This window comes from Geotrypetes seraphini, chromosome 6 (genome assembly GCF_902459505.1).
Source record: "Geotrypetes seraphini chromosome 6, aGeoSer1.1, whole genome shotgun sequence".
Classification (NCBI taxonomy): Eukaryota; Metazoa; Chordata; class Amphibia; order Gymnophiona; family Dermophiidae; genus Geotrypetes; species Geotrypetes seraphini.
In genome coordinates this window covers 15,801,049-15,825,800 of record NC_047089.1, presented here as the reverse complement: position 1 = coordinate 15,825,800, position 24,752 = coordinate 15,801,049, and the positions used below count along the sequence as shown (strand labels likewise).

The 24,752-nt window shown below is 41.2% G+C and overlaps 1 protein-coding gene across 2 annotated transcripts in view; it reads left to right on the top strand.

The window, feature by feature from the left end:
- PAK1 (p21 (RAC1) activated kinase 1) overlaps positions 1-23,679 on the top strand; it is a 112,539-nt gene extending 88,860 nt beyond the window's left edge. For both annotated transcript variants that reach the window (XM_033947949.1, XM_033947950.1), the window contains 5 exons: positions 2,001-2,118; positions 8,000-8,099; positions 13,563-13,759; positions 17,044-17,181; positions 23,227-23,679. In XM_033947949.1, coding sequence (XP_033803840.1) covers positions 2,001-2,118; positions 8,000-8,099; positions 13,563-13,759; positions 17,044-17,181; positions 23,227-23,313 — 640 coding nt within the window. In that variant the 3' untranslated portion in view covers positions 23,314-23,679. The remainder of the gene's footprint in view (positions 1-2,000; positions 2,119-7,999; positions 8,100-13,562; positions 13,760-17,043; positions 17,182-23,226) is intronic.
- The last annotated feature ends 1,073 nt before the right edge of the window (positions 23,680-24,752 follow it).

The window sequence follows — 24,752 nt, the reverse complement described above, 5'->3', positions numbered from 1 at the left end:
AAAGAGGGGATGAGTTTGAGAGGCGAGGCTTCCAACACTACATCGGAGCATAAGGCTGAAGGAATGGTTGAACTAAAATTCTATTGCGGTTTTGCTAAACTAATCTAATCTATTGAAGCTGGGACATTAGATCATCTTTTATTCTATTGTCCATTTATTTTATCATTCTGGAAATCAATTTGGCCTCAAATTAATAGGATGTTAGAAAACCCGGTAGCCTTGACATATGATACTATTTTATTTGGAACAACTATGAGAGCAAGAAGTCAAATTTCGTCAAATAACAAACTTTTGTTTATTTTAACTGGAATAGCAATACAACAAATAACATACAATTGGAAAAAATATGACAGGTTAAATTACAATTTCTGGTGGAATTCTGTATGTCATATGTACAAAATGGAACTCACCATTGCAACGCAAAAAGGTTATGTGAGTAAATTTCAGAAAGTCTGGGGACCGTTAACAGATTTTTGTAATGAATGATTCACTTTTCCCATGATAAGATATTTGATTAGAGGGGAAAAGGGGTGGGATTTTATTTCTGATTATTACATAATATATCAATATTTGAATGAATTCACAATAAAGATGATTTTATGTATTATTGAATTGGAAGGGAGGGATGGGGGATTATTATATTCAATAAGAATGATATAAATTTAGATTTCTTACATAATATTTTAACATTATAGAATACTAATTTCCTAATGAAATGTTAAATTTGATGCTAATATGTGAGTTAATCAAGTGTGTATCTTTAAGTTTTATATGAGTTAAATTGATACACTTGTTGTAACTTACAAAAATGAATAAAGAATTAATAAAAAAAAGAAAATAATAAAGAAGTGGAAAAAAAATAAATAAATAAAATAAACTAATCTAATTTAGTCTTCAATTTATATACTGAATCATTTCCCAAGGAACTCGATTTGGTTTACAATTAATTAAAAAATAAGATAACATCTAATAGATTGAATAGAGAAAGTACTATTAGGATTAGATAGATATTTAAATAGTTAGAACTAGTCTGAATAACTATTGTGTAAACAAACAAGTTTTTAGATCTTTCCGAAATTGCTGTACCTGAACTAAAGTCTTAGAGTCTGGTAATTTGTTCCAAATTTCCACCAATTTAAATGACAAAGTTTTGCTGAGTTTCCCGGCACATTTAAGTCCTCTAGAACAGCGTTCTTCAACCACCGGTTCGTGGACCAGTGCCGGTCCACAGAAATTTCCTGCCGGTCCACAGGGTCAGCACATGCATCAGGCCCAAAACAGTGTTACATAACATAAGAACATAAGATTTGTCGCTGCTGGGTCAGACCAGTGGTCCATCGTGGTCACGCGGCGGCCCTTAGGTTAAAGACCAGTGCCCTATTTGAGTCTAGCCTAGAGGTCTGCACAGGAACAGGGATTGCGGGAGGGCGGGAGAGAGCATGTTTAAATGCATGCACACATAGATATGCACTAGTGAAACTGTCTTGTGCACAAAAAATTGTTTTGGCTTTTGTTGGCTTGCATATACATAAATCATTATGTATGCTGGAATGTTCTGTAGATCCTTATGTGCAATCCGCTGAGTGCTAATACCCATTCCTCAGCATTCTAGCACTTTTCTTGAGCACATCGCTACCCTGAGCTGTCTTGAAGCCAGAAAAAGTTGCAAGTCCTCATGCTCATAATAAAGGGAAGATATGGGCGTGAAATCCCTTGCTAAGTCTATAACAGAAGTATGAGCTAAATTTTCACTCCGCAGACATTGCGTTTAAAGCCTCTGCATTGTTCTCAGTCGCCTTGTCCTCTGTGCGTTTCTCTGCCTCTGCATAGAATAGCTTCATTGGCATTACTGAATGTGCTATACCTAAATGTTTACAAAAGGCCTACACAGTTTTGCTCAAAAGCTGAGCAAGCCTGGCGCGCTTTCTGCATCGGCCCTTTTGTGCAACCTGTATATCACTAAAAGCCTCTTTTCTTTCTGCTGTGCCCTTTCATTGTAGCTATCTTGTTGGAGACGAGCTGTGGGTAGTCATGGAGTATTTAGCAGGAGGATCTCTAACAGATGTTGTAACTGAAACCTGTATGGATGAAGGACAGATAGCAGCTGTTTGCCGAGAGGTGAGGTTACAGTATATTGCTGTTTCTGACGATGAATATTTTTGAAGCAATGTGCAAAATGCAAAAATATCAGATGTGCACATTTTCCTAAAACTAACGGACAAATAGAGGAAGCAGGAAAAGGAGAAACAGCAAATATGTTGGGTTTTGCCAAAAGTCAAAAAGTAACCTAAGGGACAATATGGATTAGCATCAGAACCTGAGAATTGTCCTTGTCCTCTCTACACTAATTGATATTATTGTTATTGCTGTTTTGTAAGGCATCTCCTTATGTTTACCTTAACCGCTAAGAGTCTTGCTTTATAACAGGGAATTTAAGTGAAAAATCTAAAAGGTGCCTATTTTATAAAGGCTATATATATATTTGGCTTTTTTAAAATCCACTTTAAAGCGAAGCCGATCTAAACAGTTCATAAAAGAAACTTCACTTCCTTTCACTCAGTATATTCTGAAAGTATTTTAGATTCACTCCAAAACTCTCATATACTTTGTAAGAGTTTTATCAAAAAAACCACTTAAATACAAATCTTTTTTTTTTCTTCTTCTTTTAGAATGGGGGAAGGACCTCAGTAGGCTACATCTAAGCTAACATCTTTCATTCAAGCTAGGATTATCAGTAGCAAGCCTCCTCATCGGTCCTAGCCTCCACACACCACCGTTATGAAATAAATGTCTAATTTTCATTTTTATAAATATTTTAAATTCACTTATCTTTAAATTAAACCTGCTCAATGCTCTAACATGAAAATCATGTTTCGCCGTGTCGCTGTATCAAGGAGCAATCTTATTCAGACGACCCGTTGCCAGCCTACAAAAGTTTTAAAGTTAAAGGCAGCACAGGTGCCTTTATCTTTTATAAAATTAGCTGCCTAGAATTGACCTCTATAGCAGTGGCATAGCTATGGTGGCCTTGGGGGTCTGCCCTTTCGGTCTGCCCTCCCCCCTCCCCACATACACACACTGTAGGTTCTGACCCCCCTCTAAACCTGCACTGCACCCACTAAATAGCTGGCGGGGATGTCAAAGCCACATCAGACAAAAACATTTGCTGCTTAGCCACGCCCCCTCTTCTTTGCACTGCGGCAGTAACCCGAAGCGAGACTTCTCTTGCATGCTCGGGGAGGCACCTCAACTATTTCTGGGTTACTGCAGCATTGCAAGGAGGAGTGGCATGGCTTGGCAGTGAATTTCTTTGGCTGGTAGTCCTTTGGCATCTCTGCCAGCAAAGGATGATATTCTTGATGCACCATATCGGGGGGGGGGGAGGAAATATATTGTCCCCTCAGTCCATTTTTGCCCCCTCCCCTCCAAAAATAAAATCTGCAGATCGGCTATGCTCCTGCTGTTTAATGCAGAAATGCTGATACATTTTTACACTAGCTTCAGAACGTGTGTATATGTGTGTGTACTTGCATATGTTAAATATATTGCTGAATGAAAAAAGACTTGCTCTCGATTCTCAATGAAGTTGTTGGGACTAAGGGTACTTAAGCACAATAATTCCATTCAAAAGCTATGTACTTTTTCTACAGTCCCAGGTGTGCAATCAGTTCATGGGAACTTCTTACCATTCAATAAATAGTTCACTAGGATATATCCTAGCATACCGCATAAAAGTGCTAGGCAGGACTAACCCACAAACATCATTGTGCTTACCTTGGAACTATGTATATGTGTAAATTTATTTTTTGTTTGGTTTTTAAATAAATTTGAAAGCTTACTGAGTAATACGCCAAGTGCAAAACATTGAATAACGTAAAATCACTTTCAAGAAAAGGTCCTCATTGTGGCCAAAATGGAAGTCAATCATAATCATTAAACATTGGCCAGTGGAACTTATCTTGGTAAAGTCCGCCAGCGTCCATCCGGTAAAGGAGGTCCGTATAAGGGAGTGTAATATATGGCTACATTACAGCACTGCCCAAATTATGCCACTGGGAACGCCAGCACATTGTGTGTATATAAGTATGTGTTTTATAACCACATGTTTATATGCATGTTTAGTATAGAGCAGTGGTATTCAACCCAGTCCTCAGGGACCATCTGGCCAGTCAGGTTTTCAGGATATCCACATTGAATATGGATTACAGAAACTTTGAAAACCTGACTGGCCAGATGGTCCCTGAGGACAATACCACTGGTGTAGAATTTTTTTTTTTTAAATGAAAGGCTGGCCTTTTTCACCTATAAAACAGTCTTTACATATAGGAGGTTTCCTAAATTACCCTCCATATGTAAAATTGTCATATCAAAAAGTCCCCAAATCAATGAGGCTAGAATTACTGTCTACTTGAAAGAGTAACAAGTGCATTAGTTTAAGCAAGATTATGCACGCTTCTATCCATAACCTTTTACTTTTTCTACTAGTAAATATTTCTAAGAATATGTACCTTTTCCTTGCTGTTGTAAAGGTGAACAGAACCCACGTTCTGTACTGAAGATTCCTTTGTAAGATGAAGAGGTTTCAAGATGCAGTTTTTGGGACTAGGCAAGTGATGCTAGAAGCCTAGGTAACAAAATGGGGGAACTAGAGACAATAGCGAGACATGACATATTGGATATCATTTGCATAACAGAAACATGGTGGAATGAAGAAAACAAATGGGACACAGTACTTCAGGGATACAAACTGTATAGAAGAGATCGAGTAGGGCAGAAAGGTGGAGGTATTGCTCTATATGTTAAGGAGGGAATAGATTCTGTTGAAATGGTTACAACAGAAATGAAAGAGAAGCTTGAGTCACTCTGGATCAAAATTCCTGGTCAATATGGCGCAGATACGAAAATTGGCCTTTACTATCGTCCTCCAGGACAGGCGGAGGAAACTGACTCAGAAATGATGGAGGAAATCAAACAAGAATGCAAGACGGGCAATGTAATTATATTGGGAGACTTCAATTTCCCAGGGATAGACTGGAAACTAACAACCTCCAACTGCGGCAAGGAGGCCAAGTTCCTGGAGGTGCTAGGGGATTGCTTCCTGGAACAAATGGTAAAAGAGCCGACAAGAGGCAACGCCACCTTGGACTTGGTCCTTAATGGCCTCACGGGACCGATAACAGAAGTGGAAGTCGTGGTTCCACTGGGAACGAGTGATCACAATATAATCAACTTTAAACTTGACATCGGGAAAGGGAAACATGCCAAAACCTTAACCACCACCTTAAACTTTAAAAAGGGTAAATACGATCGCATGAGGGCCATGGTAGAAAAACGACTAGAGAAGATGGTGGACAAACTTGAAACGGTAGATCAGGCATGGTCCCTACTGAAAAATACTATCACAGAAGCACAAGATCTCTACATTCCGAGGATTTCCAAAGATCAGAGAACAAAGAGCAAAAGAGAACCGGCATGGCTTACCATACAGGTGAAGGAAGCCATAAAAGAAAAGAAGGACTCTTTCAAAAAATGGAAATGCATAAAGACAACCGAAGCCTGGAACAAACATAAAGATGATCAGAAGAAATGTCACAAGGCGGTGAGGGATGCCAAACAGGATTATGAGGAAAAAATAGCCCAGGAGGCCAAAAACTTCAAGCCCTTCTTTAGATACGTGAAAGGGAAAAAAACCTGCAAAAGAGGCAGTGGGACCCCTGGACGACCAGGGAAGAAAAGGGTACATCAAGGAAGATAAACAAATCGCAGACAAACTAAATTCCTTCTTTGCGTCTGTCTTTACGAAGGAAAACACCTCAACAATACCTGAAGCGGAGAAAGTGTTTCCAGGAGAAATAGAAGACAGCCTCACCACAGTTGAAGTGGACTTAGACCAGATATACTATCAGATCGACAAACTTAAAAGTGACAAATCCCCTGGACCGGATGGAATTCACCCGAGAGTCTTAAAGGAATTGAAGGTTGAAATCGGAGAGTTATTGCAAAAACTTGCAAACCTGACAATCAGAACTGGACAGATACCGGACGACTGGAGGATAGCGAACGTCACGCCAATTTTCAAAAAAGGATCGAGAGGGGAACCGGGCAACTATAGGCCTGTGAGTCTTACGTCGGTCCCCGGCAAGATGGTTGAAGCACTGATCAAGGATAGCATAGTCCGGCACTTGGACGCACATGACTTGATGAAACCCAGTCAACATGGATTCAGGAAAGGGAAATCGTGTTTGACGAATTTACTCCAATTTTTTGAGACCGTGAACGAGCAAATTGATAGTGGGAAGCCTGTGGACATAATATACTTGGACTTCCAGAAAGCGTTCGACAAAGTTCCACACGAAAGACTTCTCAGGAAACTACAAAGCCATGGCATAGAGGGAGATATACAAAGATGGATAGGCAAATGGCTGGAAAACCGAAAGCAGAGAGTGGGCATAAATGGGAAGTTCTCCGACTGGGAGAAAGTGACTAGTGGAGTACCCCAGGGCTCGGTACTTGGGCCGATCCTTTTTAATATTTATATCAATGACCTGGAGGAAGGAACATCCAGTGAGATCAAGTTTGCAGACGATACAAAACTATGCCGGGCGATCAGATCGCAGGAGGATAGAGAGAAACTCCAGAGCGACTTGTGTCGGTTAGAAACATGGGCGGAGAAATGGCAGATGAAGTTCAATGTGGAGAAATGCAAGGTAATGCATTTAGGAAATAAGAATAAGGAATTCGAGTATACAATGTCAGGTGCAACTCTGGGGAAGAGTGAACAAGAAAAGGACCTGGGTGTACTGATAGATAGGACCCTGAAGCCGTCGGCACAATGCGCGGCAGCGGCAAAGAAGGCAAATAGAATGTTGGGCATGATAAAGAAAGGAATCTCGAGTAGATCGGAGAAAGTTATAATGCCGCTTTATAGGGCAATGGTCAGACCACACTTGGAATACTGCGTCCAACATTGGTCTCCCTACCTAAAGAAGGATATAAAACTGCTGGAGAGGGTGCAGAGAAGAGCGACAAAACTGGTGAAGGGTATGAGAGACTGGAATATGAGGATAGACTTATAACACTAGGATTGTTCTCCCTTGAGAAAAGGAGACTGCGTGGGGATATGATCGAGACCTTCAAAATACTGAAAGGAATCGACAAAATAGAGCTGAGAAGATTATTTACACTGTCCAATTTGACACGGACTAGAGGACATGTAATGAAGCTAAGGGGGGGCAAGTTCAGGACTAATATCAGGAAGTTCTGCTTCACTCAGAGGGTGGTTGACGCCTGGAATGCCCTCCCAGAGGAGATTATTGCGGAATCGACCGTCCTAGGCTTCAAGAGCAAACTAGATGCATATCTCCTTAAGAGAGGCATATAAAGATATGGTGGACTATAAATTACGCCAGGTGTACACCTGGCAGGGCCTCCGCGTGTGCGGATCGCCGGACTTGATGGACCGAAGGTCTGATCCGGAGATGGCAGTTCTTATGTTTTTATGTTCTTATGATGCCTGAGTTCTCTTAAACTAAGTTGCAAGGAAGTACTATAAGAACTAAATTAGAGCTGTACATTGATTAAAAATTTTAATTGCATGATTAATCGCAATAAAAAATATTAGATTTTTATTTATTCAGTTTTCTATACTGTTCTCCCAGGGGAGTTCAGAACGGTTTACATAAGAACATAAGAATTGCCACTGCTGAGTCAGACCAGTGGTCCATCATGCCACTGGCTAAAAAAAGCTAAAAAAAAAATCAAATTAATCATAGCTACTTTCTGAGCAATCTGTCTTGGATAAGTTGGTATGTCTTGTCATTTTTCCGTAGCACCCTGGGTCAAACACTGCTGATAGAGGTTCTTAAGATCAGCAATAGAGGTCATATGGCAGAAATCCAGTGGCCACCTAGTTTATGAAGGATTCCTGCCCTGTCTAATCACTGCTACCATATTGCATTGGCTTTCACTTATCAATTTTATGATATGTTTTTTCTGCCAGTGTCTGCAAGCTTTGGAATTCCTTCATTCAAATCAAGTTATTCACAGAGATATCAAGAGTGACAACATTCTTCTGGGAATGGATGGTTCTGTGAAACTCAGTATGTATAAAATTGGGAGACTCCCTTTAAACATTCTGCTATTTGTTGACTGGTTCTATATAAGAATTGGGGCCCTGGGTGAGCTTTTCTGTTCTTGTTTTCTATATTTCTAGATCCCATGCATGCAGTGGTTTATTCTGTTTGTGCTTGTTTTTGGGAAGCAATTTGTTGGCTCTAATTAAAACCATTAATGCTTGCAAAGCCAGATAGGACGGGCTACTGGGGTCATGGCATGGAATGTTGCTACCTTTTGGGATTTTGCCAGGTACTAGTGACCTGGATGGGCTACTGGGCTAGATGAACCATTGGTTTGACCCAGTAAGGCTATTTTTATCCAAGCCATTCAGTAACATTGACAAACTCTGACCTATTAAAGTCCCTCTTGAGGGCATTATGCTTGAAGGAAATAGACTTTAGCAGTGCTACTTCAGAATAGAAAGTAAAAACATTAAAATTGCCATAATGGAACAGACCAAAGGGTCCATCAAGCCCAGTATCCTGTTTCCAAGAGTGGCCAACCAAGGTCACAAATACCTGGCAAGATCCCAAGGAGAAAAACAGATTTTATGCTGCTTATCCTAGGAATAACAGTGGATTTCCCCAAGCCAGCTTGGCTTATGGACTTCTCTTTTAGGAAATTATCCAAACCTTCTGCTAAGCTAACTGATTTCACTATACTCTCTAGCAACAAATTTGAGTTTAATTACCCATTGAGTGAAGAAATATTTTCTCCAGTTTGTTTTAAATCTAGTCGTACTATTTTTTTTTTTTAATTTGAAAGCGTGAACAAGCTGTTCACATCTACCCTTTCCACTCCACTTAGTATTTTATAGACTTCTATTATATTTCCTCTGAGCCGTCTCTTCTCCAAGCTGAAGAGCCCTAGCCACTTTAGCCTTTCCTCTTAGGGAAGTTGTCCCATCCCTGTTATCATCTTCGTTGCCCTTCTCTGTACTTTTTCTAATGAAACATAGAAAAAGCGGCAGAAAAGGGCTATAGCCCACCAAGTCTGCCCATTCCAAGTATCCCCCCCCCTGAATTTACTCCCTTAAAGATCCCACGTGAGTATCCCATTTTTTCTTAAAATCCGTTACGCTGCTGGCCTTTATCACCTGCTATATTTATTTTGAGATGTGATGACCAAAGCTGCACATAGTATTTGAGGTACAACCGCACCATAGAGCGATACAAATGCATGATAACTTTTTCATCTTTGTTTCCATTCCTTTCCGGATAATTCCTAACATTCTATTTGCTGTTTAGCTGCCGCACACTGAGCTGAGGATTTCAAAGTATCCTCAGCGATGACACCTAGATACTTGTCTTTGGTGGTGACTCCCAACGTGGTACCCTTCATTATGTAGCTCCTCTTTCTCACATTCATTGCTTTGCATGTGTTCACATTTAAACGTCATCTGTCATGTTGATGCCCAGTCTCGCAAGGTCCTCTTGCAATTTTTCACAATCCTCTTGTGATTTAATAACTTTGGGCTCCTTTTACAAAGGTGCGTTAGGACCTTAATGCGCGGAATAGCGCACGCTAAAATGCCGCACGCTCTAGCTGCTACCACCTCCTTTTTCGGGTAGCGTGCGTGCACTAAAAACGCTAGTGCACCTTTGTAAAAGGAGCCCTTTGTGTTATTCACAAGTTTAATTATCTCTTTAGTTATTCCTATCTCTAAATCATTGATAAATATGTTTAAAAAAACATGTGAACATGTGAACTCACAGGCCTTGAGCATGCTCAGATGCTCAAGGTCCAGCAGACGAAGAGGCTGATCTTCGGGTGCCCAGATGAGGGTAAGAAGCTGTGGGGGGGGTGCTGGATTGGATCGGGGGGGGGTGCTGGATTGGGTCGGGGGGTGCTGGATGGGGTCGGGGAGGGTGCCGGATCGTGGCGGGGGGTGCCCAATCGCATCGGGGGGGGGGGGTGCCAGATCGAATCAGGGGGGTGCCGGATTGCAGGGGGGGCCTTCGAGGGGAGCAATGCTGGTTCTCGGGGGGGGGGGGGGGTAACACATCAAAGCGAGTTTCCATTATTTCCTATGGGGAAACTCGCTTTGATAAAAGAGCATTTTGAATTACGAGCATGCTCCTGGAACGGATTATGCTCGTAATCCAAGGTACCACTGTAATACCTCCACCTCCATAATTCATCTACAGATGGCAGCACTGATACACTACACAAGTTCATTTATTCTTTTGAAATCTTTCTTCAACTCAGTTGGCTTGTGAAATGGAAGCATGCAGTGAGCAATCATTGGTGCAATTTAAGCAGTGTGCCATTTTAGAATATTTGACTGTTGGAGGAGTCCCTCCAATTGAAATTAACCACTGCATGCAGGTCGTTTATGGTGATGACTTGTGTTGATTTGAGTATTGTGCAACACTGCCATAAAATGTAAAGATTGTGGACTGAGAAGAGCTGATTTGTCCACGGCTGTCACAGGTCATCCACTTCCTTGTTGTTCACGCAAGTCTCAGATGAGAAAGATAGATTGATGAACTTGTAAAGGGCAATTCGAGGATCCCTCAAAAGGTTTACATTGCAATCCTGAAATTTTGAAAGAATTATTAGAGTTCAGCAACGCAAGAAGGAAATCTTCTTTCAACATGACAGCGCTAGGTCTTGCACACTATGAAACACCACAGAGGCAATTGTGAGGATGGATCTTGGTCTTTCCCCATCTGCTATACAGCCCAGACTAAGTGCCATGTAATCTCTACCTTTTTCTAATTGAAAGAATACCTTCTGGGAGCATCTGTTCAATTCGAATTAAGCATGGAAGACCCATTTCAGAATTTTGAGTTCACACCAGCTGATGTTTACAGAGAACTGTCAAGACTCAAGGTGAACAAAGCCATGGGACCGGACAATTTGCACCCAAGAGTGCTCAGAGAGCTATGCGATGTTCTGGCGAAACCGTTTGCCATGCTCTTCAATCTCTCCCTAAGTACGGGGAGAGTCCCCCTGGACTGGAAAACAGCAAACGTCGTTCCTCTGCACAAAAAGGGATGCAGAGCAGAGGCTGCGAATTACAGACCAGTGAGTCTCACATCAATAGTGTGTAAACTCATGGAAACACTACTTAAAGGTAAATTAGACACGATTTTGGACGAGGGGAATCTAAGGGATCCCAGTCAACATGGATTCACTAGGGGCAGGTCATGCCAATCCAATCTTATCAGCTTCTTTGATTGGGTAACAGGAAAGCTAGACTCGGGAGAGTCTCTGGACATAGTGTACTTGGATTTCAGTAAGGCTTTCGACAGTGTCCCACACCATAGACGATGAAATCGATGGGGTTAGGTGAGAAACTAACTGCGTGGGTCAATGATTGGCTGAGTGGAAGACTTCAGAGGGTGGTGGTCAACAGCATCCTCTCTGAGACATCGGAGGTGACTAGCGGAGTGCCGCAGGGCTCAGTCCTGGGACCATCCCTTTTCAACATATTCATAAGGGACTTGACCCGAGGGCTTCAGGGTAAAGTAGCACTGTTCGCCGACGCCGCCAAACTGTGTAATACAGTAAGCGAAAGCAATCTCAAGGATAGTATGACGCAGGATCTGATCACGTTGGAAAACTGGTCCTCGACATGGCAGCTGGGCTTCAACGCTAAGAAGTGTCGGCAGCAGAAATCCATGCAGAACATACACCTTGAATGGAGAAACACTGGTTAGGACTTCAGAAGAACGGGACTTGGGAGTAATCATCAGTGCAGACATGAAGGCTGCCAAACAAGTAGAGAAGGCCTCATCCAAGGCAAGGCAAATGATGGGATGTATCAATAGAAGCTTCGTCAGCCGCAAACCTGAAGTTACAGAACCATGGTGAGACCTCATCTGGAATACTGTGTGCAATTCTGGAGGCCACATTACCGTAAAGATGTGCTTCGAGCTGAGTCAGTCCAGCGGATGGCCACTAGGGTGGTCTCCGGACTCAAGGGTCTCTCATACGAAGAAAGACTGGGCAAATTGCAGCTCTACACTCTAGAGGAGCGCAGGGAAAGGGGTGACATGATTGAGACATTTAAGTACGTCACAGGTCGTGTCGAGGTGGAAAATGACATATTCTTTCCCAAGGGACCCTTGGTCACAAGGGGGCACCCGCTCAAACTCAGAGGAGGGAAATTTAGTGGTGACACCAGGAAGTATTTCTTCACAGAAAGGGTGGTGGATCACTGGAACAAACTTCTGGTGCAGGTGATCAAGGCCACCAGCGTGCTCGACTTTAAGAATAAATGGGACATTCACGTGGGATCCCTACTAGGGTCGAGTTAAGGAACTAGGTCATTAGCACTCAGACTTAATGAGATGGGTCAGTAGAGTGGGTAGACTTGATGGGCTGTAGCCCTTTTCTGCCGTTATCTTTCTATGTTTCTATGATTGTGAACAACTGATTGAAGAGACCAGATATGCAGTTTGTTTTGCAATTGTTTTCAAAATTTGTCCACTGTTGGCAGAAATGTGTGATGAATGGTGGCAACTATGGAGAAAATAAATGTAAAGGAGCAAGTTTCAAACATTGCATTTTTTATTTATTATAATAATTTATTCAAGCAAAAGTTTTTTTATGGAGGTGGAGGCCTTACTATTTAGTTAACCTTCGTAGTTGGGGAAAATAGCTTCAAAGCAGAAGATAATATAAAGATATAAAGAGGAGGAGAGAACTTGAATTGGGGAAATGTAGGGGGAAGCATTTGTTACCGTATTTCTTCTGTATAGGCCGCAGGAAACGACGATTTACATTTTAAAACTCTTAGATAAGCTGCCCCATGTTACTAGCCACGGCTTATCTAAGAGTTTTTAAAACGTAAATTGGCCTATACAATGGGGCGGCCTATACATCATGCCCTCCCCCTGAAATACCTCCCTCGAGTCGCCGGTAAATACTTCCTGGACAGCTGTGCCAGATGCCTTCTTCCAGGCACGCTATGCAGGGCAGGAGCGATGTTTGATCTCAAACCTCGCCTCGCACCACTTCCTGATTGGCTGCTGTCAGTTCTCGCTATGGCAGCCAACCAGGAAGCAGCATGGGGCGAGGCTTAATATCGCAAACATTGCTCCTGCCCTGCACAGCATGATAGGAAGAAAGCAGCCAGCGCAGCTGTCCAGGAAGTACCGGTATTTACCAGCAACTCGAGGGAGGTATTTCAGGGGGAGGGGGATGATGTATAGGCTGCCCCATTTAAGCAAGCCACACCCACTAGGCTGGTTTGCAAAACCCATGTATAGGCTGCTGCCTATACATGGGGAAATACGGTAATAGTTCAGAAAGAAAGACTTACATTTTGGATTTCTGGGGCCCAGTATAGGTTAAGGTGAGCTGTAACCTGAGTTTTATTTAAAAAAATACTAAGAATTGATTCTAAAAGGTTCTTCTATGACATATCGCATGTAGCTCGTTTGTTGGGTCATAGCTGTCGATGATCACACATTAACATTTTTCCATTTCATTTTCAGCTGATTTTGGTTTCTGTGCCCAGATCACCCCAGAGCAGAGTAAGCGCAGCACAATGGTAGGAACACCATACTGGATGGCTCCAGAAGTAGTGACCCGAAAAGCCTATGGGCCTAAAGTGGACATTTGGTCGTTAGGAATCATGGCCATTGAAATGGTTGAAGGCGAGCCTCCATATCTAAATGAAAACCCTCTCAGAGTAAGTCTTGTTACTGCTCAAGAGTGCCTGATTTCACTCTACCTAAAAGATACTCTCTATTGAAGTTGAACTATTATGTAAAAGTGTGTTTAAAAGTCCATTTATCCGGGGGAAAAATAATGTTGCCTTAGTAAATGTTGGTATAATACTGAGTTAGTGGTGGCTATATTTGAACATGCTTATGTGCAATGAATCATTAAAATAAAACGATTACCTTGCCATTTAATCCTGATTTTATTATTTAACAAATACCTATTGTATACTAAGTTATGAAATCAATCAACTCCTGTGGTTTTTCATATTTATACAATAATAAAGAAAAAGAGAGTTAGCTGTCTAGTCCAGGCTACAATGTTGGACAGTTTTTAAGAAAACCAGAAAAGAGTATCTGAGCCTAAAACTGGAGCCAGACCTGAGGATGGCGAGATTCAGAAACACACTATCTATAGCGCACCATGTTTTGTATTGATCAGCCCCGTTGTGCTTTCAAGATGTCTGGAAAATTTACCAGCCAGGAAGAAGGTTGAGGTCTGAGGGAGGGATGAAATTCATAACTGATAAGGAGGAGAGAGTTCACTATGTGAGGTCAAAAAGCTCTGTTTTCAATAGTTGTATGGAGCCATTGAATACTCTTCCTGGGAGTTTGAAACTTTGCGCAGAGCCAATGACTTTAGAGATTGCTGAAAACTCAGCTATTTGTTAATGCTTTCATGTAATGTATATGGGAAGAAAACTACATGGATACGGTATCATTGTTTGGGATAAGTTTGTTTTACATTTTTACGATACGCTTAAAAGGAATGTAAAGGAATATTGTTGCTGATAAACCTGAGTTGTACTTTGTGCTATTATGATGTTCTTATGTAAACTGCTTAGTTTTTTAGGCACTCTGTGAATTTTTAAAATAAATACATTTCACATATATAGAATGGAAAGATCAATAGCGATACAAAATGGAAATTATAATAATTTTATTAAAATTTGGGAGCCATTAACGTCTTTTTGTCATGATTAAATGCCATTTTTCTATTAGTTATACACCATATAGTATTGGGAGGGGGGAGGGATACAAATATAGGTTCTTATTATGAATGAAGGGCTTTGAGGGAGGGTGGGGAGAGGGTCACATTTGTATTTTTAGATTATAATGATAAGATATGCAAGTGCTCTGATTAATTGTGTTTATTATGATTGTTGTACACTTGATGAAAGTTTTAAAAATGAATAAAGAATTATAAAAAAAAAAAAATAAATTTCCAGGAAGATTTTACTGTTCTTAATATGAAACTGCCACTTTAACAAGTCCTACTGGCACGGAAACCTTTTCAGCACTGGGTCCTAGAAGAGGAACTGTGGGAGGAAGGGGGTGATAGGGGAGATCATTTGAGAAAAGGGGTCTAAGTAGAGAGAAGATCAGGTTGGAGGGAAGAAGCACTAAGGGATGGAAGTGGCAGAAGGGGTGAGACTAGGAAGAAACAAAAAGATGGCTTTTAGATTTGTCTCACAGTTCAAATCTATCAGCCGTTCCCCACAACTGAGTGAGCCCAAGAATCACTAGGTGAGAGTTATAAACATTGTTTCCATTCCTCACCAAAAATAAAAATATTTTCCCCCATTACATGCCACAGCTAGAAATGGTGGCGCGTAGGGCTCTGTAAACCTAAAGAAGTCGCCCAGCAGCAGCAGGAGACCTTTGGCAGTGTTGGGGGGTGGGGGAGAAGGGACTCTGTGCTTCTGGTTTGGCTCCTTGGCTTTTTTCTTGCTCTCCTCTTCACTCTTCGTAAAACTGTGCAATCATCTCCCAGGTCTCAACTTAGCTCCTTAAGCTGAATGCTTGGTCTTCGGCTACTGGAGGAAGCCCAGAACACAGTAGCTTAGTCTGGGTGTGGGATCCTATGCCCTGGGCTGCTAGAACATATTCTCCCACTCGGCATGTAATCTTTTTGAGGTTTCAAACTATGATCCTTGCTCAGGGTGAGCATATCATGACAAATCTGATGTGGCTTCTGCAGGCAGAAAGGTAGCTATTAGTGCAAAAGGGGATGAGGAACTAGGCCCAGAAAACAATATGCCTGGAAATGATCCCAGTCTGTGGTCAATGGCAGATGAGTTAAATTGACAAATTTAAAAGAAGAGGGAGAAGTGGGAATCAATAAAGGGATGGTTGAGCCAAACCTGCATGGAATGGCAACTATCTAGAGAAAACTGCATTGGACCTTGCTGGGAAAATGGGAAGTAGAACAGGTTAAAAAAATTTATGGAGTAGAGCAGGCAATCGGCAATCAAATTCCCTGCCCCCAAATAAAAAGCATCAAATTATGTATGCCTGTTAAGGAGAAGAAAAATTGAAAAGTATATAATCTTTATTCATTTTTAAAACTTTCAATAAGTGCAACATACGATTCAATCACTTTACATTTTAACATCACTTAATATTCCATCAAAAACTAATACACATCAAATATTCCCTCCCCTTGTACCATCAATTGAATTTAACATAAGAAACAGTACAGAGGGAAGAGGAAGAGTGAGGGGGGAAGATGAAATTAGGGGAAATATATGGTGTAGAGCAGTGGTCTCAAACTCAAACCCTGGGCAGGGCCACATTTTGGATTTGGAGGTACTTGGAGGGCCTCGGAAAAAAATAGTTAATGTCTTATTGAAGAAATGAGGTAAAAAACTCTCTAGTTTATAAATCTTTCCTTTTGGCTGAGTCTTAATAATAATATTGTCATTTATTACTAAAGAGACATATGATCAAAAAACTGTTTTATTTTACTTTTCAGATTATGATAAACATACCGAGGGCCTCCAAATAGGACCTGGTGGGCCACATGTGGCCTCTGGGCTACGAGTTTGAGACCACTGGTGTAGAGGAACTGGTTGGAAAAAGTGCTATAAATGGCTTGAATGAAGGGAGGGGGAAAAGAGAGAAAGTATGATCCCAACACACTGGGAGGGAAGGGAGAGAGTGGCTGGACCCTAGCTTTTGATTTGTCCACTTTCCCTGCCCCTGCTCTTGTCATTTAAATACATGCTGACCATCACTACCATTTGCTACCAGATGCATTTTGGTGTTTTTTTGTTTTGGTTTTTTTTTTTTGCTAAGTGAGGGGAAAAATTGGTTGAAGTATGAATTCAGAACCCCAATCATTTTCAAAAGTTGGCTGCTATGGTTCTGAGTAGGTGAGGCATGAAGACAAATATGTAGAATCTGTTCAATAGTGTAATTTGCATTAAAATGCCGAGCAACTTTTTATTCTCTCTTTTCCTGTTATAACTAGGCCTTGTATCTTATTGCTACCAATGGCACCCCAGAGCTGCAAAACCCTGAAAAGCTTTCATCTGTGTTCCGAGATTTTCTCAATTGCTGCCTTGAGATGGATGTGGAGAAAAGGGGTTCTGCTAATGATCTACTCCAGGTGAGTTCATTCTTTCTCGGAGATGGTGTGAAAAGGTTTCAAAACCCTGGGAGCCTAGTCTACAGCCATGCGTTGAGACTAGATATTTCAGGTGACCGAGGCAGAAATGCATATAGTATTAGCTGTTCAGTGGTTTGAATCTTTCCCAAAAGATTGGATTAGGACTATGTTGACCTAGGGAAGACTTGACCGAAGGTCATAGAGCTGTTTGGTATTCTAGCTCTTAGGGCAGAAGTTGGCAACCCACGGCTCTTCTTGCATGTGGCTGTCCAGGCCCTGACCCTTTCATCTCCTTCCCAACCTCCTGATCCCCCTCCCGGGCCTACCGAAGTACCTGGTGTACTAGCAGAGGGTCTTTGTAGCAGGAGTGCAGCCATCTTGCTCCTGCTTACTAACGGTTGCTTTCTAAAATGACTGCCATGACCTCTTGCAGCATCTTCAGTAGTACTGTGAGCTGCTGTGAGAGGTCTCTGCAGCTATTTTAAAAGGCAGCCGCGAGGAGGAAGGAGCAAGAGGGCCACACTCCTGCCACAAAGACTCCCACTTGACCACCAGGTACCTCAATAGGCCCGGGTGGGGGGAATCATGGAGTTGGAAGAGAGATTAAAGGGTTGGGGCCTGGAGAGGGGAAAGAACCTTGGCTATGGGGAGGGAGGGAAGGATAAGAGGTGCAGAGACCTGCGAAGGGTTGGAGGGGAGAGAAGTTACACCTTATGGCTCTTTATAAATCTTGGGTCACATTTTGGATAAATTGGCTCTTTACTGTAAAAAGGTTGCCTGTCTTAGGGAAATGCTTAAAGCTTTCCAAACACAAGTTAGTGAACTTTGTTTCTGCAAGGTGAGGGTTTAATATTGGCTGCATTAGAGAACACTAAAACTTTTTTAGAACTAAAAACTAGTTCCTGTGGGGACGGGAAAAAATTTGCCCCTGTGTCATTCTCTAATTTTCCTGCCCCATTCCTGCAAGCTCTGTCCTCATTTGCGCAAGCCTTAAACACTTTAAAATCATAGGTGTTCGAGGCTTGTGCGGTTAAGGCAGAGCTTACAGGAATGGGGCTGGGGCAGCGACAAATCTCACAGGGACGGGACGGGGAAATTGAGTTCCTGTGGAGATGGGGACAGATTTGTCTCCGTGCTGCTCTCTATTAAAAACTTCATCTGCTGAAGGAGGGAGAGAGTGAGGGCCCAGATGCACTAAACTCTCGGGTCATCTAATGATCGTCGCTAGACCAGTTGAACTAGTTTAATGACAACCTAATTTGCTGACATAATGTACAGAATGGCTTACCGCATGCTTGTCTGTGTGTTCCTACATTCTCTGATTTTGCCATGCAAATGACTTCATTAGTATTAAAATTAGGTCATTAACATTAAAACAAGCCCTTCGATCAATGCCTTAAATCTAGCAACAGCTGCTAAGGGCCCCAAAATTACCGACGGGTCTGCCATATTTTTTCTTTTTGATGGGCGATGGGCTCAGATGTGTGTGTGTGTGTTACTCATGAACAATATCTGTCCCATAAAAAAAAAATCATGCTGGTCATTCCCCCCCCCCCCCCTCGACACCCCAGAACAAAAATAGAGAGGCAGGAGGATGTCCTCCTTTTACTTCCCCCACTTTCCTCCTTGAAGATCCTGGACACCCCCCTCCTTTGAAAATCCTCGGCAGGAGGGATGCCCTGCCCATCCTCAGCCATTTGGCTCATCCAAGTCCTCTGATCCGCCTCCGTACCTTAAAAAGATGACGACAGCAGAAGGGATGCCCAGTCCCTCCTCATCAAAATGGCGGGATGCACTGGACGGGGCCTAAAGGCCCTGATTGTTTCAGGTGCCTAATGCCACATATCCACTATACATTTAATAAATGATTTCTTGGACCCTCAGGTGAATATCTCAATGCGTTATCAGTAAAAAAAAAAAAACAACAATTAGGGAATTATATTCATATAAAGCCTCCTATTTCAAGAATTCATTAAAAAAAAGTCTGTTAAATATCAATAACAATTTACAATAAACTCACAAAATTTTTATAGTGAAAATTTAATATACTTGTATTTATAAAATAATTACCATACTACAATCATTGTTGCTACTCATAAATACATACACCCAATATCCAGAGAACACCCCTGTATTCCAAATGCAAGTGGTTTATCACAGTCTTGAATTCCATTTCAAAAGATATAATCTTAAATGCTTTGAAATCCTCTGATGTTGTATTGATGACAAAAAAGCATGATCTTCTGTTAATCAGTTCTATCAACTGTCTTCACAAGATTCAAGAACATTCTCTCTCGACATCAGTCTGTGTTTCACTAAGCAGTGTCATCAGGAAGAGAGAACCACACAGGAGATTCTTGGTAACAAACTTAACCTTCCTGTTTCTTATACATTATAAGCCCCATGAAGCAACAGACAAAGTAAAGTGGGTTACAAAACCCAGATCAATGCACATTTCTTCACCAGACTCTTCATCAGTCCATTTTTAACCTTATTTATCATAAATTTAATATTCACTTATCTTAAATAGCAGCAAGGAGTTTAGATGGATTGATGAAAAGATTGGTGAAGAAATGTTCTCACTGATAATATATTCCAACACTACAAAGCAGGGTACAATTAACCAAATTACCTATCTCAGAAAGTATTTAATACATATAATATAACTAGACAGGTTTTTTATTTAAATATACTGTATTTTTATTAAATAACAAATCTTAACATATTATACATTAAACATAAATGAATCCAAATTGCACTTTCAATTACTAAAATCTGTATTATCCCACAATACAGTGGAAGAAAACCTGGAGCTTGTACTCAGTCCATTCACAAACCTTTTCTGATGAAAATAAAGCTGTTCCACATCATAGTCCGTGTGTATTATTTCATTTATCCAGTATTCTCCAATGGTCCAACAAGTATATATTAATTCTTAGACAATACACACGGACTATGATGTGGAACAGCTTTATTTTCATCAGAAAAGGTTTGTGAATGGACTGAGTACAAGCTCCAGGTTTTCTTCCACTGTATTGTGGGATAATACAGATTTTAGTAATTGAAAGTGCAATTTGGATTCATTTATGTTTAATGTATAATATAGTGTTAAGATTTATGTTAATTGATAATGTATTGATGTTCACCTCTGAGAGTCGAAGAAAATTTGTATGCCATTAATTTGCCTTTTTTTTTAGCGTTATGCATTAAAATGTTGTGCACCAAAAGCTTAGTGCGGCATCCTGACAAAAATGTTACAATAGCTCATCAAGGGCTCGCATCTTACACGCTGTTGCTGTTTTTGTCTCCACCACCCACCCCAAGAAAATGTTCATACCTTTACTACATGTACATGTTCTCTCAGTTTCAGAATTTGATACATCATGAATGTGAAATTTAGTCTTATCTGCTCTGCCTCCCCTCTCTTTGCTAAGAGTTCTAATACAGTTGACTCTGCTTAAGTGCAAGCCCTTCGGATCAGTTTGCCACGTGCGCTTAATCGGAGTACCATGTGAAGAGAGTCGAGCACCGTCATTTTTCTCACGAGATCAGCAGCTCGGGGGCATCAATCACTCCCATCACATATCTTAGGATGAGTGACTTGTAATCCCGTTTGAAGTTTGTGATTATGTAATGTAATTTATTTCTTATATACCACTAATTCCGTTAGGTTCTAAGTGGTTTACAGAAAATATACATTAGGGTACATTAAAATTATAAGTAAGATAGGTACTTAGAAATTCCCTTACTGTCCCGAAGGCTCACAATCTAACAAAAGTACCTGGAAAAATGACAATTAGTAGAGTAATAAAGAAATAAAAATAGAGATAGAAGAGAAAAATAAGAAAATAAACATTCTAATAAGACTACAATGATCTAAAGGACTTTGAAAGGTTGAAAAGAGGGGAGATAGGAATAGATGCAGAAGGGAGAACCGTTGAAACAATAGAATTCTGGGGAAATTTAAATGATAAAATAGAAACAAAACAAGTGGCAAAACAATGAATGAGATTAAAAAAAATATCATAAACTAAAAAGAAAGTGAAAATAAAATCAAAACAGTCAAGACTGAAGTCCAGCTTGAAATGACTTCATTGCTTTGGCTGCCAAACTTCTCCAGGTGTCATCCGATCCTAGTCAGCATACCGGAAGCCCCAGATCCAGTGTCTCCGGTCCTCAACTCGTCTGAGACATTCACACCCTCCTCCTGCATGCCAAATTCGATGAATCTGTCTCCTTTCTGGACAGGCACCGCGCCTCTCTGACCGTGTGCGGCGCCTCGATGACCGTGCCGTCCGGCCAACCATGGCCTTCACCTCGCGGTTGCGGTGGGGGTCGTTCCTCTTCATGGCCGAAGCTGGCAGCTGCAGCGCCTACTCTGGGTCGACGCTGCTCAGCAGAGCCAGGCTGGCATCTGGGCCGGGCACCGCTAGCGGAGGGCAAGCGCCGGGTTTATCCCTTGGTTTTTGTTGCTTTTATATTCAACAGGCAGGCACCTTGAAGCCAACAGCTTCGCTACGTTTGAAAGGGGTGTATAGGTCTCTTTATCACTTTAATTGGGAGACCATACTGTAGTTCATCTGTGTGAGCAACTGCAGAAGGACCTGGAGTACACCACTCTCAGGGAACAGGCCCTTCCAATTTATATACAAGTAAACTGTAATAACGCCTAAGCGGCGTCTGACATCAGCCTGGTGGACGCGTTCAGTCAAAGAGAGTGATTTTTGTCCACACGAAGCCACTGTGCAGTTCCAAAAATTCAAACACATGGCCAGGCCTAGACTGCTGTTCCAAAACACGCAGCTCATTTACGTGATTGCTTTTAACCAGAGTGAACATTACATGAAAGAATACAGGTGGGACCTATGACATCAGTAAGCATAAGCAGAATTGCAAATAGCTGGAGTTTGCGTCCATTGACTTTAATGTAAAAGAGAACACCCCCACGACCGTGGTGGTCAGATGTGGATAACCGGAGCGTGCGCTTATCCGACGTGCACCAAGGAGAACTCATGCACACTTTACCCACCCCCAAATCAAAGGTATAGAAAGCAAAAAAATATACGACGGACTATTAGCCACCAGAGCAGCGAAACTAGATTGATACCTCTCCAATCTGCTGACTATGACGCCCAACTGCAAAACATTCAGGAAAGAACTTAAAACTTTTCTGTTCAAGAAATTTGTTAAGTGATCTAACTAAACCTGATTGGCCCTCCACAGGTCCTGACGCATACAACATCTATTAACCATGTATTCTCCCTGGAAATGCCCAGGCCAATTCTTGTTGAAAACCGCCTAGAACTGAAAGGTATTGGCGGGATAGAAGACACTAATGTAATGTAACTTAGGTGGAGTCGACTGTATATAATAATTTTATTTTGTATACCGCCATACCCAGGAAGTTCTAGGCAGTTCACAACAGTTAATTGATTTACAAACGATGCATATCATTGAAATCAACAAATTTATATGCATATAATATAAGAAAGTACATACATGCCATAAAAGGAGAGTACAACAATCTTAAAAGAATATAATAATAAAATATATTAAGAACTCGGCCTGTTAAATAATTGAGTTTTAATCTGCTTTCTAAAATCAAAATAAGAGGAGGCATCGAGCACACTTTGGGCGAGCCATGAATTTAGTTTGGCCGCCTGGAAAGAAAAGGTTCTTTCAAAGAACCTTTTATAATGACATAATTTTAACGAGGGAAAAGCAAAGAGATGTATTCTACGAGAGCTCTTATTGTTAGAACTCAAAGTGAAGTGAGGGTTAAGATAACATACCAAATACTGTTTTGTAGCCGATGCATGAGAACTTAAACAGAACTTTGGATTCCAATGGCAACCAGTGGAACTTTTGGATCAATAGAATTACTTGCCTTATTTCACTAGTATGGTTGTGGTACTTCTATAATGTCATGAGTTCTATAGTGAGCAGCTGCTAACCTGCACGTGATCTTAAAAGAAATACTGCTTTAAATAGAAAAGTAATGTGTGTTAATCTTTATGACTAATATAGAAATGTCCTCTATTGTAGCACCTCTTCTTGAAAACGGCAAAGCCTCTTTCCAGTCTTACCCCCCTGATCCTGGCAGCAAAAGAAGCAATGAAGAATAGCCGTTAAGTGACATCACCCTTACTGCAGTGAGCGTTCATTGAGCTTCCATGGCAAAGACCAGGATCTGGGTTCTCCCTCAGAACTGCTGAAAACATCGGTTCCCTGCTGGAGCGCAGAAGTTCATTTTTGTAAGGCGTAAGAGGGATCACTGCGAGGAGATTGCACACACTGCTGCTATCGGTTCTTCGTCTTGCCTCGTGTAAACATTTTGTACAGTTTAGCAAGATATGTAGGGAATCTCTAAACCAAATAGGGGTAGCAAAGCCAGTTTCTGCTTTTTGAATCTTTCAGTGTGCTTTCTGTTGGGTGATTTAGAATCTGGACTATGTCAATCTGAATAAATTCAGTCTCTGCTGTTCCTTTGGTTACTGAGCCTCGGCGAAAGTCTGATTCTTCATTGTTGAAATCCTTCAAACTTTCGGTCATCTAGGAAGGGTCTTATGCAGCCTCTTTCCTCTTTAGTGATCCTAGATAGGAGCTTAGATGTACTCTGGATGTACCCTCCTTATCGGTGATAAATGAGTCTATTGTGGCTGTTATTTTAAAAGAAAGAGGAGAAAAGTTGGTAAAATGGAACCTGAAATCTCTAATATTTATTTACCTCTGCGGTACATCAAATTAAGAAAATTGAGAGCCCAGCTCAGTGACACACTGTGTACCGTCAGGCAGAAGTCCAGAGATGATGGTGACAATCCACTGGGGGAGAAAACCCACAATTATTTATCCATAATCCTCATGGTCAGACTGGGGGATCCATGTAGCCACATTCTGGAAAGTTCATCAGTCTGTGGACGCTTGGCAAGAACCATTGTTACAATAGCTCATCTAACTAGGTTAGGATGGGATAACAATGAAAAAAACCCGGCATGGTAGCCATGAATGAAGGCTTATAACACCATAGCCCATCATTGGCCAGTTCAGTGGAACTGGAAGCCCAAAGTAACAGACTGAAAGTATCTGAATCCCCCCCCCCCCAATCCTTAAGGAGAAGTAATAGGATTGATCTGTTCTGTTAAGTCACTTATGCATCCATTGCTTCAATTTGCACCTCTTAATTGCAGCGTCTAGTAGGAAAAGCAATATTGGCTGTTGCCGGGCAGAACACCAGGGCATTAGTCATTTTTTAAAATATAAAATGGTTTAAAGAAGCATTCAAAAAGTTAAGAGAGAACCAGAATAAGCCTAAATGGAATGCTTTATAAGTCATCACTCCCTAATCTACTTTTTTACATTCTTCTGTCCAAGAAATAGAATTCAAAATGTAGTTTTTCACTGATCTACACAGTAGACTCTTGTGAAAGTTCTAGAATTTATTCAAGAATAAGAACCCAAAAAGTCTTTGTTGCACAAGTCTTTTGTTTCCCTAACTTGGTGCTCGCCTGTTGTCATAATCTTAGGATGTGTTTAGCAACTTTGTACGGAAGGATGGGCAGTTTTTGTCCTTG